Here is a 16,993-nt window from a genome sequence, read left to right as displayed (position 1 = left end):
TTACATTGGTCCCAGCTCTCTGCAGTTTATTCACTAGGTCCCCCCGCGTGGTTCTGGGATTTTTGCTCACCGTTCTTGTGATCATTCTGACCCCACGGGGTGGGATTTTGCGTGGAGCACCAGATCGAGGGAGATTATCAGTGGTCTTGTATGTCTTCCATTTTCTAATTATTGCTCCCACAGTTGATTTCTTCACTCCAAGCTGGTTGGCTATTGCAGATTGTCTTCCCAGCCTGGTGCAGGGCTACAATTTTGTTTCTGGTGTCCTTTGACAGCTCTTTGGTCTTCACCATAGTGGAGTTTGGAGTCAGACTGTTTGAGGGTGTGCACAGGTGTCTTTTTATACTGATAACAAGTTTAAACAGGTGCCATTACTACAGGTAATGAGTGGAGGAAAGAGGAGACTCTTAAAGAAGAAGTTACAGGTCTGTGAGAGACCGAAATCTTGATTGCTTGTTTCTGACCAAATACTTATTTTCCACCATAATATGCAAATAAAATGAAAAAAAACCAGACAATGTGATTTTCTGGATTTTTTTTTCTCAGTTTGTCTCCCATAGTTGAGGTCTACCTATGATGTAAATTACAGACGCCTCTCATCTTTTTAAGTGGTGGAACTTGCACTATTGCTGACTGACTAAATCCTTTTTTTGACCCACTGTAGGTGATCACTTCATTGATTGGTGGGGGCTGACCACTGGGATCTGCATTGATTGACAGAATTGGAACTTTCTTTATCGCCTTATTGGGGGACACAGATTACCATGGGTGTATGCTGCTGCTGCTGCTAGGAGGCTGACACTATGCAAAAGAAGAAAATTAGCTCCTCCCCGGCAGTATACACCCACCGACAGGCACCAAGCACCCCCAGTTTGTGCTTACTGTCTGTAGGAGGCGGACCGGGATCTCCCCAGATCCGCAGTTTTTAATCCAATTTTTCTTTCAGGTTTAGCTTGAACTTTTTAATCTTTTCCTTCTTTTATCTTTTAGGTTTTTTCCAGTGGGAAACAGGGTATAGTTATCACCCTGATTTCCTATATCATGCGGCAGAGCGAGCAGTGTGGTGTCACCCACATCGCAACTCTCAGTACCGCAGGCAGGACTTTTCCCTATCACCTTCCGGTGATAAGGGTTGTGGACAGGTGGCTGGTCCTTGCCGAATCCCCCTCCTCACCCCTTTCTCGGGACAGGGCTGAGAGGAAGACGGCGATCGCAGGTGTTTCAAGCCGTCTTCTGCAGGATGCGGGTACATAGGACTCCTTCCCCTCCCAGCGGCCTGCCGTTTCCCCGTGGGCCCCTGTGGTCATCCTCTTCTGGGACGTCAGGTAAGTGCCTGTACGTTCCCTCCGGCCCCCGCATAAGCTTCAGTGCATGGGAGAAGAAAAAAGGACCTTGGTGAGGTCCACAGCATTTGAATCTCCCGCCCTTTCTGCCTGCCGCGCGCTCACACAGCCGCTTGCGGTCCTCCCCTTCCCCTGCTCTAGTCAGGGAGACTCTGGGGTTCCCCTCACTCACCGCAGCGTCGCAAGCAGCAGGACCGCGATCAGATGGCCACTTCCTTAGCGCGGTATGTCGGGGTCGGCATGGGGCTGCGGCGCCGTCACTTTCGCTTTCACTTTCCCCTCAGCGCGGGGAATTCTTGTGCTCCCTCCTCCCTTCCTAGCGCGCTCCTTTCAGCGCGCCTTTTCTAGCCCATCACAGGGATTCTTTCTCTTTGAGATGCCAGCCTCCCCCTTCTGCCATGCCCTCTCCGTCGCTATTAACCACTCACGGCGCAGCCGCTAAGCTCCGCCACCATCTTCCAGCACAAGGATCTCCTGTTCCTAATCACTCCTTCCTGCGCTGCTTGGGGGACACTTTGGCGTTTCTTCTGCTGCTCGCACAGAATCTCGGTAGGCTCTGCTCTGAGGCAAGGATTAGCTCTCCTCGGCAGTTATTCCCTAATTCCTGCGGCCATTCAGTGCAGTTTACTTATGCCCAACCCTTCAGGGGATCTCTGCTTCAGGCCCACCGCTACCTCTTACGCCTGTGCGCGCTGTAAAAAGAAGTGGGCATCGGGTCGGTCGTCCCCATTCTGCCCCCCCTGCAGTCCTTCAAATATGTCAGCATCTCAGGAACGCACAGAGTCCCGGCCTGAGGGCGCTCTTCCCTCCTCTCTCCCCCCGGAGTGGGCCGTTACAATGTCACAGTCTGTTTCTGACTTGACAAAAGTATCTCAGTCGCTGGTCCAGGTCTTAGAACGATTACCTCAGCTATCCTCAGCCACCTCTGCCCCGACCGCCTCTCAGGGTGAGTCGTCCGCACCTGACCGCGACCTTCAGAGAGACAGACAGGGTAGGACTTCTAGGAAGCGGGCTCTGTCCACTTCGTCCTCGAGCTCGCAGGGCCCTTCCGCTCCCAGGCCTCCTTCTTCCTCGGATGACAACCTTCAGTCAGGCGATGATTCTCAAGCTGAAGCTAGTTCTGAGGGGAACAGCGTTTCTAAAACGCGGGACATGGTCGATAGTCTTATTGCAGCTATCTTCCAAACACTAAAAATTAAACAGGATGAGGCTCCACCTCAGGAATGCTCGGTTCTCCTTAAACGAGCAAGACCTCCGTCTCGAACCTTTCCCAATCACAACGATTTCGATACTACCTTATCCAAACACTGGGAGCGCCCTGAGCAACGTTTCTCAGGCCGCAAGTACTTGGACGTTCTGTACCCCTTTGACGCAGAACTGCTCTCAAAGTGGTCCAAGGCTCCCGAGGTGGATCCTCCAGTTTCCCGGATAGCCTCAAAAACGGTGCTCTCTCTACCAGATGGGGCATCGCTCAAAGATCCTTCTGACAGGCAGATTGAATCTCTGGCTAAGTCTATCTTTGAGGCATCTGGCGCCTCTCTCTGCCCTATTTTCGCATCCGCCTGGGTGGCGAAAGTCATTTCCGCTTGGGCAAAAATTCTTCGCAGAGGCATCTTAGCGTCAGCTCCTCAAGACGAGTTGGCGGATCTTGCAGATCAGATTAACCATGCGGGTAAATACCTTTTGGCCACCTCCTTGGACGCGGCCGGCTGCGTAGCAAGGGCTAACAGCAACATAGTAGCTGTACGCCGAGTCCTCTGGCTAAAGTCATGGAATGGGGACACTACTTCAAAAAAGTCGCTTACCAATCTGCCATTCCATGGCTCCTGACTCTTTGGAGCAAAGCTGGATCAGATAATTTCCGATGCCACTGGAGGTAAAAGTACTTCGCTTCCCCAATCTCGACCAAAACGTTTTTTGAACAGAAAGGGTTTTCGACCATTCAGGCCCTTTCGTCCCTTCTCTGCCACGGAGAGAGCCACTCAACAGGATCGGCCGCCCGCCACCAGGGAGCGGGATCAGAGGAAACCTTCCTACAAACCCGCTCCTCGCTGGAGATCTAGAGGACAATATTCCAGATCTGCAGGCGCCAATTCCGGCAGATTTTCGTCTAAGTGACGGGTCACCCCCACCTGGAATTTCTTCCAGGGTGGGCGGCAGACTTTCCTCTTTCGCGGATGCTTGGCTGTCCGTTGTCGACGACGCTTGGGTCAGAGAACTTGTCGCATCCGGATACAAGATCGAATTTGCTTCACTCCCGAACAGACGGTTTTTCCGGTCTCGGCCTTCGTGACAGCGGGCCCAGATTCCGGGTTTTCTGCAGGCCATTTCCTCCCTTCTTTCCGCCGGAGTCGTTGTTCCCGTTCCCTCAAACGAACGGTTTTCCGGGTTCTACTCCAATCTCTTTGTAGTCCCGAAGAAAGACGGCTCTCTTCGTCCTATTCTGGACCTCAAATTGCTCAATCGCCACGTGAAGATTCTTCATTTCAAAATGGAGTCTCTTCGGTCGGTGATTGCTTCCATGGAACCCGGGGAATTCCTCTGCTCGGTGGACATTCGGGATGCCTATCTGCACATTCCAATTTGTGCGCAGCATCAGAAGTATCTTCGATTTGCGTTTCAGGGAGACCACTTTCAGTTCACAGCTCTTCCTTTCGGCCTAGCTTCAGCGCCCCGTGTTTTCACGAAGGTGATTGCGACCGTCATGGCCATCCTTCGCTCCAGAGGGATCCTCATCATCCCTTATCTGGACGATCTTTTGATCAAGGGTTCGTCTCGCCAGGACTGTCTCCAGAGCCTTCAGATAACTCTGGACACTCTCAGCTGTCTAGGTTGGCTAGTCAACAAGGAGAAGTCCATTCTGATCCCCACCCAGCGTCTGACCTTTCTGGGCATGGAATTCGATACGAAGCTAGCCCGTGTTTTTCTTCCAAGGGAAAAATTTACAACTCTTTCCAAGGGCATCAGGACTCTCAGGAGGCCTGCTCCCATTCCCATTCGATTCTGCATGAAGGTCCTGGGGAAGATGGTGCCTTCCATGTAAGCAGTACCCTTTGCGCAGTTTCATCTTCGCCCCCTCCAGCTGTCTCTGCTTTCAGCCTGGGACAAGACCACGATGTCCTTGGACCGTTCTATTCGGCTTCCTCTGAGTGAGGCAGTCTCTCACTTGGTGGCTACGGCCAGCGTCAGTTCTCCAAGGGAGGTCCTTCCTTCCGCCTCAGTGGCAAGTTATCACCGATGCGAGCCTTCTAGGATGGGGGGCCGTGTTCCATCAGAAAGCGGCCCAAGGATGCTGGAAGCCACAGGAGTCTCTCCTCCCAACCAATCTTCTGGAGATCAGAGCAATCTTCCTGGCCCTTCTTCATTGGCAGCCCCTCCTGTCCGGCAAGCCGGTCCGTATTCAGTCGGACAACGCCACGGCCGTGGCGTACATAAACCATCAAGGGGGCACGCGCAGCAAGCAAGTAATGTCAGAAGTGGCCAAGATATTCCGCTGGGCAGAACGTTATGTTCCGACAATCTCCGCCGTCCATATTCCAGGGGTGGAAAATTGGGCAGCCGACTTTGAGTCGCCAGGGCCTAGCGTCCGGCGAATGGTCCCTGCACCCCGCAGTCTTCTCTCAGATATGCGACCGTTGGGGCACCCCAGATGTCGATCTCATGGCATCTCGGATGAACCACAAGGTGCCGCAGTTCGTAGCCAGGTCCAGGGACCCTCTAGCCGTCGCATGCGACGCACTGGTGACTCCGTGGTCCCAGTTTCAACTTCCTTATCTGTTCCCGCCTCTGGCCTTGATCCCTCGAGTGGTCAAAAAGATAAAATCGGAAGGCGTACCAGTGATTCTGGTCGCTCCAGATTGGCCAAGACGGCCTTGGTACGCGGAACTGGTCAACATGCTCGCGGACGTCCCCTGGAGGCTTCCAGACCGTCCAGACCTTCTCTCGCAAGGCCCCCTTTACCACGAGAATTCTTAGTCTCTGAGTTTGACGGCATGGCCGTTGAGACCGCAATTCTGAAGGAATCAGGTCTGTCCAGTCAGGTTATTCAAACTATGATCAGAGCCAGGAAACCAGCCTCTTCCCGCATTTACTATAGGTACTGGAAGGCTTTTTTCTGTTGGTGCGATGATAAGAGTCTTCCCAATGTCCTTTTCTATCCCATCTATCCTTGGGTTTCTTCAGTCTGGGTTAGACGCGGGTCTGTCCCTCAGTACGCTCAAGGGCCAGGTTTCCGCTCTCTCTATCCTCTTCCAAAGAGAGCTAGCTTCTCTACCACAGGTCAAAACCTTTCTGCAAGGGGTTTCCCACGTGGCTCCTCCTCATCATTCGCCAATAGACCCGTGGGATCTCAACCTCGTTCTTGGCGCTCTCCAGAAGGCTCCGTTCGAGCCTCTCCAGGACATCCCTTTGTCCCTTCTCTCCTGGAAGGTCACCTTTTTGATCGCCATTTCATCCATCAGAAGAGTTTCTGAATTGGCGGTCTTGTCTTGTCGTTCCCCTTACCTGATTCTCCATCAGGACAAAGCCGTTCTCAGGCCCGTTCCTTTTCTTCCAAAGGTGGTTTCCGCTTTCCATATCAATCTTTTTGTCCGGCTCCATCTCATCCTCTTGAGAAGTCTCTCCACAAACTGGACGTAGTTAGAGCCCTGCGTGTCTATCTCGCCAGGACTTCTTCCTTTCGTCGGTCCGATTCCTTGCTTATCATCTCTGAAGGTCGCCAGAAGGGCCTTCCGGCTTCCAAATCCACGATCGCTCGCTGGATTCGTTCTACCATTCTGGAGGCGTATCGTCTTCAGGAAAAGCGACCCCCTCCGGGAGTAAGAGCTCATTCCACCCGGGCTGTGGCGGCTTCGTGGGCTGCTCGTCACCAGGCCTCGGCCATGCAAATTTGCAAGGCCGCAACCTGGTCATCTTTGCACACTTTCACGAGGTTCTACAGGGTTCATACCCAGGCCTCGTCTGATGCTGTTGTTGGTAGGAAGGTTCTGCAGGCGGCGGTGGCTCACCGGCCGACCTAAGCCTTTCCGTTACTTTCGTTCCTTATTGCTGTTCCCACCCTTGGGACTGCTTTGGAACGTCCCATGGTAATCTGTGTCCCCCAATAAGGCGATAAAGAAAGATGGATTTTTGGTTCTTACCGTAAAATCTCTTTCTTGTAGCCTTCATTGGGGGACACAGCACCCTCCCTGTTTAAGTTGTACCGTGTTGGGTCTTAGAGTCCCTTGTTGGGTTGGTACATATGTTTAGAGTTTTCTCGTTGCTTCTCCTACTGCTTTTTCACCAACTGAGGTGCTTGGTGCCTGTCGGTGGGTGTATACTGCCGGGGAGGAGCTAATTTTCTTGTTTTGCATAGTGTCAGCCTCCTAGCAGCAGCAGCATACACCCATGGTAATCTGTGTCCCCCAATGAAGGCTCCAAGAAAGAGATTTTACGGTAAGAACCAAAAATCCATCTTTTGTCCCCATTAGAATAGAATGGTAGATCAGATGCTCAACAATCGCTTTTGTTTTCTGTAGGCTGCCAAAAAAGACCGGGAGCAGCGCTTGGCTGCCCCTTAGGGAATGAATGGAGTGGCGGTCAAGCATGCACACTGCTGCTCCATAATTACGGGGATAAAATTCTGCTGGTGGTGTGGGTCCACATGTTCAGAACCCCACTAATTAACAAGTCACTACCTTTCCTGTGTTTCACCAAACAGCCTTTTCAGTGTTAAGTACATTTAATTGAACTATTAAGTAATGTAGTTAACAAATATTAAGCCATGAATGCAAACAAATGGTATCTGACGAATGATGTGATCGGTGCTAATGTTTCTGGTAACATCCAAGTACATGGAGCAATGGAAATACACAATATTTTCCACAAGACAATCAATGATGTCAAATTGTATTTTAAGTTATTAATGTTTGCTTTTCCTTCCATAGCCCCGTCAGACCGTTCTCACCGCAGCCGGCAGTATAGGGCAGGCAAGTGGAGACCTGCTACGACAAATTGGAGAGAGTGAAGCGGATGAGCGGTTCCAGGTAATTCTGAAGCATTGAGATTAATGATGTTTTTTACTATATTCGCTTCCTAGTTACACCGCCTCTTGTGTGTTCTTTATTCTAGGATGTGTTGATGAGTTTGGCCAAAGCTGTAGCCAATGCAGCTGCCATGTTGGTCCTGAAGGCCAAGAATGTGGCACAAGTAACTGAAGACACGGTGCTACAGAACAGGGTTATAGCTGCTGCTACTCAATGTGCACTTTCTACCTCCCAACTAGTGGCATGTGCCAAGGTGAGAGGCCAATGTACATCTTCCAATATTAAAGTGAAGCTTTGTAATTCTTTATATAGGGAAAAATTAGGAGAGAAACAAAATCCAATAAGCTGGGACTCTGAGACTAATGTAAGAAGCTTCAGCATCATTGCTATTCAGGACCTAAAACACAACTGACTATTTCAAGATCCTGTAAAAAATGCACATAACGTTTTACCTTTTATCTGATTCTTGGTGGTCAATATCTGTTCACATTTGTGTGTTTTTACGTTTTTTTACGTTGGCTTTCTGAATTATTTGAGAACCAGAACAGTGCCATCTGCAACCCTATGATGGCCTTCAGAACCCCACAACCCCCAAAAGAAACCTCACCGACCCCGTTATAAATGGAGGTCTTCTGGCATGGCAGTCACGGTCCAGAATGACACCAGCAATTATTAGTTGTTTAATATCATTTTGGCCTTTTATCCCATTATTGACATTTTGAGGGTCGGTTTTGTAGGACAAGCCTAATTCTACCATAGTGACTGCCATGGCGGGTGACGGGAGACAACAAATGTACTTAAATAGGCACAAGTTTTACACCAGGGTTTTTGTATATTTAATTTATGTTTGTGACAAAACTTTGCCAACGTACAAAAGATAAAAATGTCAGATGGCTGTAAGTTACAAGATCCCTACTGATACAGGAAAGATGTATATTTTCCCTTCACCCATGACAGCACCACATGAGAGAGGGATCCGCCCCGCCAGGACAGGAACCTACTGAAACATAAGGGGCGGCACCTCTCCCCCGCTTCAGTTGGGTTCCTGTCCTGGAAAGGAATCCCTCTGACAGCGGCGGTGCCTGTCAGGATGAAAAGACCCAGGGCCGTCCCGGCGTGTAAAAATGCAGGGCTGGCTTACCTGCGACGCTGGCCGTCGGCAGCTGGTAGCGCAGTCCCCGGGGTTTTCCTCATACGGGCCCCGGGTTCGTGCGGGCACGTTCCGATGTCCTCCCTTCGGAGGTTCCTCCCTGTGCCGCCCTCCCCCTGCGCGCGCGCCCGTTCCTTCCCCTGCATGCAGGGGAAGCCGGGGGCAGAGACCGGCGTCTGACGTGGGAGCGCGACCGCTGACGTCATCATGACGCGACGGTCATGGCGCCGGGCGCGACGCCGGCCAGGAGAAGCGGCTGGCGGTCGCGGGGGGGAGGGGTAATGAGGGGCTCACTCACCGCATAAAAGAAGGAGCAGAAGTGGCTGCAGGGGCGACAATGGCGTCTCAGGAGGATCGCTCATCGTCCCCATTGTCTCTGCCCCCATCGCAAGCTTCTGGTCGCAAGAGCCGCTCGAGCGGCAAAAGCAGCAGCCGTCCGAGTCACCGATCGAGGGATTCCTCGAGATCAAAAGAGCGCAGAGCGCACGCTCCTTCGCAGCCCCAGAGCCCTGTATCCGTCTTTCCTGGGTGGTGAGTGATCTCCGTGAAAGTTAGACAATAATAGGCTTTCCTATGTCTTGTCTTTTTTTTTTTTTTTTAGGGAGGCAAAAAAGCTATACGCAAAAAGAAAAATAGAGAATGTGCCATATGCCACAGCCCTTTAGCAAAAGACTACCAAAAGGACTTATGTGTCAGCTGTATCCAGCGAACTATGGCTGAAGAGGTGCCGAGCCTGGCAACAAACCTCAGATCGATGATAAAATCTGAGGTACAGGGCTCACTTAAAAAATTGTTAAAAAAGAAGAGTAAGAGTAGGAAAGCCTCCCCGAGTTCCTCGTCAGGCTCCTCCTCTTCGGAGTATCAAGTTGAGCACGGGTCATCTTCATCCTCAGACAGTGATACGGGGGGCAAACCTTGCTTTCCCGTAGAAGATACGGACGCTCTCCTTAAAGCCATCAGGTCCACTATGGGCCTGCAAGAGGAGAAGGTAGAGAGATCACTGGAGGATGTAATGTTTGGCGGCCTGCAAGAAAGGAAGAAGCGTACCTTTCCGGTCAATGACAAGGTTCAGGCCCTAATCGAAAGAGAATGGAAGAAACCGGAGAAGTCAGGTAGCCTTCCCTCCTCTTCAAAGCGAAGATACCCCTTTGAGGCTAAAGACACGGACGTCTGGGACAAGGTCCAAAAGATTGACGCAGCAGTGTCTAGGTCTTCCAAGAAGTCGGCCCTGCCCCTGGAGGATTCAGGGGTTTTGAGAGATCCCTTGGATAAAAAAGCGGACTCATACCTAAGGCACACTTGGGAGGCAGCGGCAGGGGGTCTGAAACCGGCAATAGCCGGCACCTGCACAGCCCGGTCATTAATGGTCTGGTTGCAACAACTTGAAGAAAAATTAGTCTCCAAGGTACCAAGAGAGAAAATATTAGGAGAAATGTACTTGCTACACGGAGCTGCCGCTTTCTTGGCTGACACCTCCGCCGACTCGATGAGGTTAACGGCAAGAGCAGCGGGGCTATCGAACGCCGCAAGACGGGCGTTATGGCTCAAAGGCTGCCCTGGGGACATTCAATCTAAGGCGAAATTATGCTCGTTACCATGTGATGGGCAGTTCCTGTTTGGGAAAAACCTGGATGACATCTTGGAGAAGGCCGGGGATAAAAAGAAGGGCTTCCCCAGATTCATGGGTGATCAAAGGAGACCGCCCTTTCGGAGGGGAAAGTTCAATCGGGGCCGTCCCCCCGGGAGAGCGGAAAAGGTGGGACGACAAGAGGGAAATAAGAACCAGGGTTCATGTTTGGGGGATCTACCTCAACCGCCAAAAAATCCCCGCAATGACGCCAGCCCTCCGGTGGGGGGAAGATTGAAGCTCTTTTCTCAAGAATGGGAGAAAATATCGGCCAACAATTGGATTCTGAGCATTATAAAGAATGGCCTAAAAATCCCTTTTTTCCAGCATCCAAGAGCTTCATTTGTGGTGACCCCCGTCAGAAAGGAACCAGGGGAGCAATCAGCCATAGAAACAGAAATTTTAGGACTGTTGGAGAAACAAGTTCTAATAGAGGTCCCAAAAGATCAAGAGAGAAGGGGGTTTTATTCTCCCCTCTTCCTAATAAGAAAACCAGACCTCTCCTTCAGAACGATAATAAATCTCAGGCGCCTCAATCAATGGATCATGAACCAAACATTCAAAATGGAATCAGTGTCTTCGGCCATAAAGCTGTTACACCACAACTGCTTCATGGCCGTAATAGATTTGAAGGATGCCTATTACCACATCCCGATGCACCCAGAATACCAGAAATACCTGAGGGTAGCCCTATACATCCAGGGCGACCTCAGGCACTTTCAATTTACAGCTCTTCCGTTAGGCATCTCCATAGCGCCAAGGATTTTTACGAAAGTAATAGCGGAAATGACAGCTTTCCTTCGAATCCACAATGTGATTATGGTGCCTTACTTGGACGATTTTTTGGTCATTGGCAATTCAGAACGTCACTGCGCACATCAAGTAGAGAAAATAACAGAAACCCTGCAAAGACTGGGTTGGATGGTAAACTTAAAGAAATCAAAACTTCAACCCCTAAGGAAACAAACATTTCTAGGTTTCGTCTTGGACTCCGACCGTCAAGTTTGTCTCTTGCCAGAGAAAAAACTAGAAAAAGTGAGAGAAATGACCCTTACAGCAATACAACAACCGCGCATGACCCTAAGAAGGGCAATGTCCCTGTTGGGCACGCTAACAGCCTGTATCCCTGCGGTCAACTGGGCACAGTTTCATACCCGACAACTGCAGGCGGAAATCTTGTCAGCCCAGAAACGATTGAAAGGGCGTTTAGAAGGGAAGCTGGAACTTTCCGAAAAGGGGAAAAACTCTCTCACTTGGTGGCTAGACAGCACAAATTTAGCAGGGGGAACTTTGTGGCACAGGCCTGTGTCCGATGTAATATTGACGGACGCAAGCTCCTTGGGATGGGGGGCACACCTGAGAGAACAAATAGCCCAAGGGTCCTGGGGTCACCTAGAGCAGAAGGCTTCCTCCAACTTAAGAGAGTTAAGAGCGGTAAACAGAGCCTTGGGGGCATTCATTCCCAGGCTACAGGGTCAAAATGTCCGAATTATGTCAGACAACAGGGTGGCAGTGGCGTATGTCAACCACCAGGGAGGGACAAGGTCAAACTCCCTAATGGACGAAGCCAAAAGAATCTTTCTCAAAGCAGAACAACATCTAACCTCCCTGACGGCCCTACACATCAAAGGGACAGAAAATGTTCAAGCCGACTTTTTAAGCTGCAACAAGTTAAAACAGGGAGAGTGGGACTTAAATCGTGTAATATTCCAGAAGATAGTAAAGTTATGGGGGCAGCCAGTGATCGACCTTTTTGCCACCAAAAACAACCGGCAGGTGAGGAGGTTCTGCTCATTAAACCCGGGGGAAAACCCGTGGGCAGTAGACGCTCTGCAAATCCCGTGGCTGTGCTATGCCTTTCCCCCAGTAGCGTTAATCCCGGCAGTGGTAAAAAAGATAAGAGACGAGCGAGCCAGAGTAATCCTCATACCCCCGTTCTGGCCAAAAAGACCGTGGTTTTCACTACTGCAAATGATGTCTCTCTCGGACCCGTGGGTACTGCCAGAAATTCCAGATTTATTAGCTCAGGGGCCGATATTCCACAAACAAGTCAAGGGGTTCCATCTGACGGCGTGGAATTTGAGAGGGCACTTTTGAGAGATAAAGGTTTTTCCCCGGGGTTGGTGACTACTCTAATGAAAAGTAGAAAACCAATAACAACCAACATATATGGCAGGACGTGGAAGAAATTTCTACAATTCCTGGGAAAACCGTTAGGTCAAGAACCCCCAATCGAGTCCATCTTGGAGTTCTTGCAGACAGGTCTACAGCTAGGCCTGGCGGTTAATACCCTCAAGGTACAGGTTTCAGCGCTGGGTGCATTATACAATTGCAATATAGCGGCAAACAGATGGGTAGCCAGGTTCATAAAATCTTGCCACAGATCTAGGCCAGTTTCCTTACCAAAAATAGCTCCATGGTCCATGGGATCTAAATCTGGTGCTGGAAGCCCTTACGAAGGAGCCGTTTGAACCCATACAGCAGATTTCAACTAAAAACCTCACCCTAAAAACCATCATTTTGGTAGCTCTAACGTCGGCACGTAGAGTTAGTGACTTGCAGGCCCTCTCAGTCAACCCACCATATACCCAGATATACCAGGATAGGGTGGTTATGAGAACAGACCCTGTTTACTTGCCGAAAGTAGTAACTAACTTTCACCGAAACCAAGAAATTGTCCTCCCTTCCTTCTGTGAGAATCCGAAAAACCCAGGGGAGGAGAAATTTCATAGCCTAGACGTTAAAAGAACCCTAGTAGAGTATATGTCTATAACCAGCCAGTGGAGGAGGTCCCAGTCCCTATTCGTAGCCTTCCAGGGGGCTAGGAAAGGTTATGGAGTGTCAAAGGGGACTATTGCCCGATGGATTAGGGAGGCCATTAGTGTAGCCTATTCAGCTAGTGGCGTCCCGGTTCCTGACGGCATCAAGGCTCATTCCACCAGAGCCGTGGCGACCTCCTGGGCTGAGAAAGCAGAGGTATCAATAGAGCAAATTTGTAAGGCCGCTACCTGGGCCTCACCCTCAACTTTCTTTAGACACTATAGACTAAATCTATCCTCCTCTGCTGACTTGACCTTTGGTAGAAGGGTGCTGCAAACGGTGGTCCCTCCCTAAGGTGTTCGAAGTCTCCAGAATCTCTCATGTGGTGCTGTCATGGGTGAAGGGAAAACCACCATGGTTACTTACCGGTAGCCGGTTTTTCCGGAACCCATGACAGCACCCGTATATTTCCCCCCCTTTTTTCACCGTTTGGGTGTGCACAATAGTCGGGTGTATTTGTGTGATGTGGTGTTGGATAAATATGTAACTAACCGGGAAGTCCTCTCAAATGCTCTGTAATCCAACTGAAGCTGGGGAGAGGTGCCGCCCCTTATGTTTCAGTAGGTTCCTGTCCTGGCGGGGCGGATCCCTCTCTCATGTGGTGCTGTCATGGGTTCTGGAAAAACCGGCTACCGGTAAGTAACCATGGTGGTTTTTGTACCGTGTTAGCCAGTAGATAGAAAAATATTCAGAATTGAGAGTCCTCAGTTGTTGATACCTTTTAATGGCTAACTGAAAAGATGGTAACACATTGCAAGCTTTCGAGACTACTCAGGTCTCTTCATCAGGCATAGACTAATACAAAATCTGAAGAGGCACATATTTATGCACAATACAGCACAGAAAAAATGCATTCAGAACACATGACACATGCACAAAAACTGAACGGGTCAATAAGACCCTGTTCTCACCACCCAAGAACTAAGACACAGAAACAGAACACAGTATGACAAACGTGCATAAATACTCTGTTGTAAAATATATATAACTGTAAGTAGCAAGTGCTAGTAAAAGATGTTAACAAAACCAGGGTATTTTGTTGATACGTTTTTTTGCAAAAAAATGTACGCTAAGCCACTCCGCCGCGTCAAGGCATACCCTTCTCGGAGCAGTCCTATCTAATATATTTAAAAACCTGAACATGTGAATAATACCTTCATGAGCAGGGTTCAGAAAGGTGCTGCCCGGTATGGGCTCGCTGGGCAAAATGGCTTTTTATGCATGTCCCAAAAGAGAGAGGCGGGGGATCTCCCAAAGCTTGCATAAGATTCAGAACACATGACACATGCACAAAAACTGAACGGGTTTTTGTGCATGTGTCATGTGATGAGAAGAAAAAATGCATTAGATGAGAAGTGACGTGAAGCAGAACTATCAATATGGGAGAGGGATAAACATAAATATTGGACCAGTACATAGATAAGGAGTCCCGGTTGTTTTATAGTCCTCTGATTGGGGTCTCCGAATGTGTTGTGATGCCCCCACAAGGTCTTGGAAGCAAATTCCTTAATTGATGTAAAAAGACATAAATCCATGCAACACATTCATTCCAGCATTGAGCGTGTCAAAGGTCGTCATAAATTTATACTCACAAACTCTTCTCTCTCTCTCTCTGAGACTTGAAGTTACCTTTCAATACCAGTAATTTCATATCCATGTTGCTGTGATCAGGCATACAAAAATGTTTTGCCACCGGTAGATCCATTCTTTTTTTCTCTTATTGTGTGACGATGAGCATTCATCCTTGTTCTAAGCTTTTGCCCTGTCTCCCTTGTATACCTGATCACAGCAACATGGATATGAAATTACTGGTATTTAAAGGTAACTTAAAATCTCAGAGAGAGAGAAGAGTCTGTGAGTATAAATTTATGACGACCTTTGACACGCTCGATGCTGGAATGAATGTGTCGCATGGATTTATGTCTTTTTATATCAATTAAGGAATTTGCTTCCAAGACCTTGTGGGGGCATCACAACACATTAGGAGACCCCAATCAGAGGACTATAAAACATTCCGACTCCTTATCTATGTACTGGTCCAGTATTTGTTTCTCCCTCTCCCATATTGATAGTTCTGCTTCACGTCACTTGTCTCATCTATTGCATTTTTTCTGTGTTGTATTGTGCATAAATATGTGATTCTTCAGATTTTGTATTAGTCTATGCCTGATGAAGAGACCTGAGTAGTCTCGAAAGCTTGCAATGTGTTACCATCTTTTCAGTTAGCCATTAAAAAGTATCAACCACTGAGGACTCACAATTCTGAATATTTTTCTATTAGATCCCTACTGATTGATAACTTTTAGGGTTACAACTTTTAGGACCTTCCTAGCTGTTTTGTTTTTTCTTACAATGGATCAAATTTGCTTGTCTTGTTCTTTGCAAGCCATAAATTATTGTAAGACTTCATCATTGGTCTCCATTGTAGGTGGTTAGTCCTACTATTAGCTCACCGGTATGTCAAGAGCAACTAATTGAAGCTGGGAAACTGGTGGATCGCTCTGTTGAGAACTGTGTGCGAGCCTGCCAAGCTGCCACCGAAGATCTTGAATTGTTAAAGCAAGTCAGCGCAGCGGCCAGTGTGGTCAGTCAAGCACTTAATGACCTCTTGCAACACGTCCGCCAGTTTGCCAGCCGTGGGGAACCCATTGGCCGCTATGACCAGGCTACAGATACAATCATGTCAGTTACAGAGAGCATATTCAGCTCCATGGGTGATGCAGGTCAGTGCTGATAATAAGCAAATGAATTTACTTGTATGAATACAGGAGATAAAGGCATGATAATCTTGGTTATTAGGATGAATGGTTCTGAGCTCTGATTATTCATCTTTGCAAGTAATTGTTACCATTCAAGGAAATCTGTCATCAGGTTTTTGCCACCTAATGTGAGAACAGCATAATGTAGAGACAGAGACCCTGATTCCAGTGATTTGTCACTTAGTGGGCTGCTTGCTGGAGTTTTGATAAAATCATTTTTTTTTCATCAGTAAGCTGTTATCATTAATAGACTAGTAAACCTGCTGCCATGTAGTCCTACATATTAATGAACTTTCTATAACCCTGCCTCTACCACTGATTGGCAGCTTTCTGCCTATACACAGTGTGCACTGATGGCTGCCAATCAGTGGTGTGGGTGAGGTTTTACAGGGCTTATCATTCAAAAAGCTGGTTGATCTGCAGCAGATAAAGCACTGATTGTATCAAAATAATATCAAGCAGCCCAGTAATGACTCATCGCTGGAATCAGGGTCTCTGCCCCTATATGCTGTTTTCAGCAATAACGTGGTGACAGAATCCCTTTAACCCTGCCATGAAATGTGCTATATATATATATATATATATATATATATATATATATATATATATATATATATATATATATATATATATATATATATATATACACACACACACACAGTGGGGCAAAAAAGTATTTAGTCAGTCAGCAATAGTGCAAGTTCCACCACTTAAAAAGATGAGAGGCGTCTGTAATTTACATCATAGGTAGACCTCAACTATGGGAGACAAACTGAGAAAAAAAAATCCAGAAAATCACATTGTCTGTTTTTTTTTTTCATTTTATTTGCATACTATGGTGGAAAATAAGTATTTGGTCAGAAACAAGCAAACAAGATTTCTGGCTCTCACAGACCTGTAACTTCTTTAAGAGTCTCCTCTTTCCTCCACTCATTACCTGTAGTAATGGCACCTGTTTAAACTTGTTATCAGTATAAAAAGACACCTGTGCACACCCTCAAACAGTCTGACTCCAAACTCCACTATGGTGAAGACCAAAGAGCTGTCAAAGGACACCAGAAACAAAATTGTAGCCCTGCACCAGGCTGGGAAGACTGAATCTGCAATAGCCAACCAGCTTGGAGTGAAGAAATCAACTGTGGGAGCAATAATTAGAAAATGGAAGACATACAAGACCACTGATAATCTCCCTCGATCTGGTGCTCCACGCAAAATCCCACCCCGTGGGGTCAGAATGATCACAAGAACGGTGAGCAAAAATCCCAGAACCA

The 16,993-nt window shown here is 48.3% G+C and overlaps 1 protein-coding gene across 2 annotated transcripts in view; it reads left to right on the top strand.

Moving 5' to 3' along the window:
- The window catches only part of TLN2 (talin 2), a 320,242-nt gene that overhangs the window by 154,838 nt on the left and 148,411 nt on the right, over positions 1-16,993 (top strand). For both annotated transcript variants that reach the window (XM_073579419.1, XM_073579418.1), the window contains 3 exons: positions 7,268-7,366; positions 7,452-7,619; positions 15,392-15,686. In XM_073579419.1, the coding sequence (XP_073435520.1) occupies positions 7,268-7,366; positions 7,452-7,619; positions 15,392-15,686 (562 nt within the window). The remainder of the gene's footprint in view (positions 1-7,267; positions 7,367-7,451; positions 7,620-15,391; positions 15,687-16,993) is intronic.

The sequence above is a fragment of the Dendrobates tinctorius genome, unplaced genomic scaffold, assembly GCF_039654945.1.
Source record: "Dendrobates tinctorius isolate UK_male_01 unplaced genomic scaffold, ASM3965494v1 ptg000062l, whole genome shotgun sequence".
NCBI lineage: Eukaryota > Metazoa > Chordata > Amphibia > Anura > Dendrobatidae > Dendrobates > Dendrobates tinctorius.
Note: the sequence above shows the minus strand (reverse complement) of the source record. Positions and strands in the feature narration are given on the sequence as shown.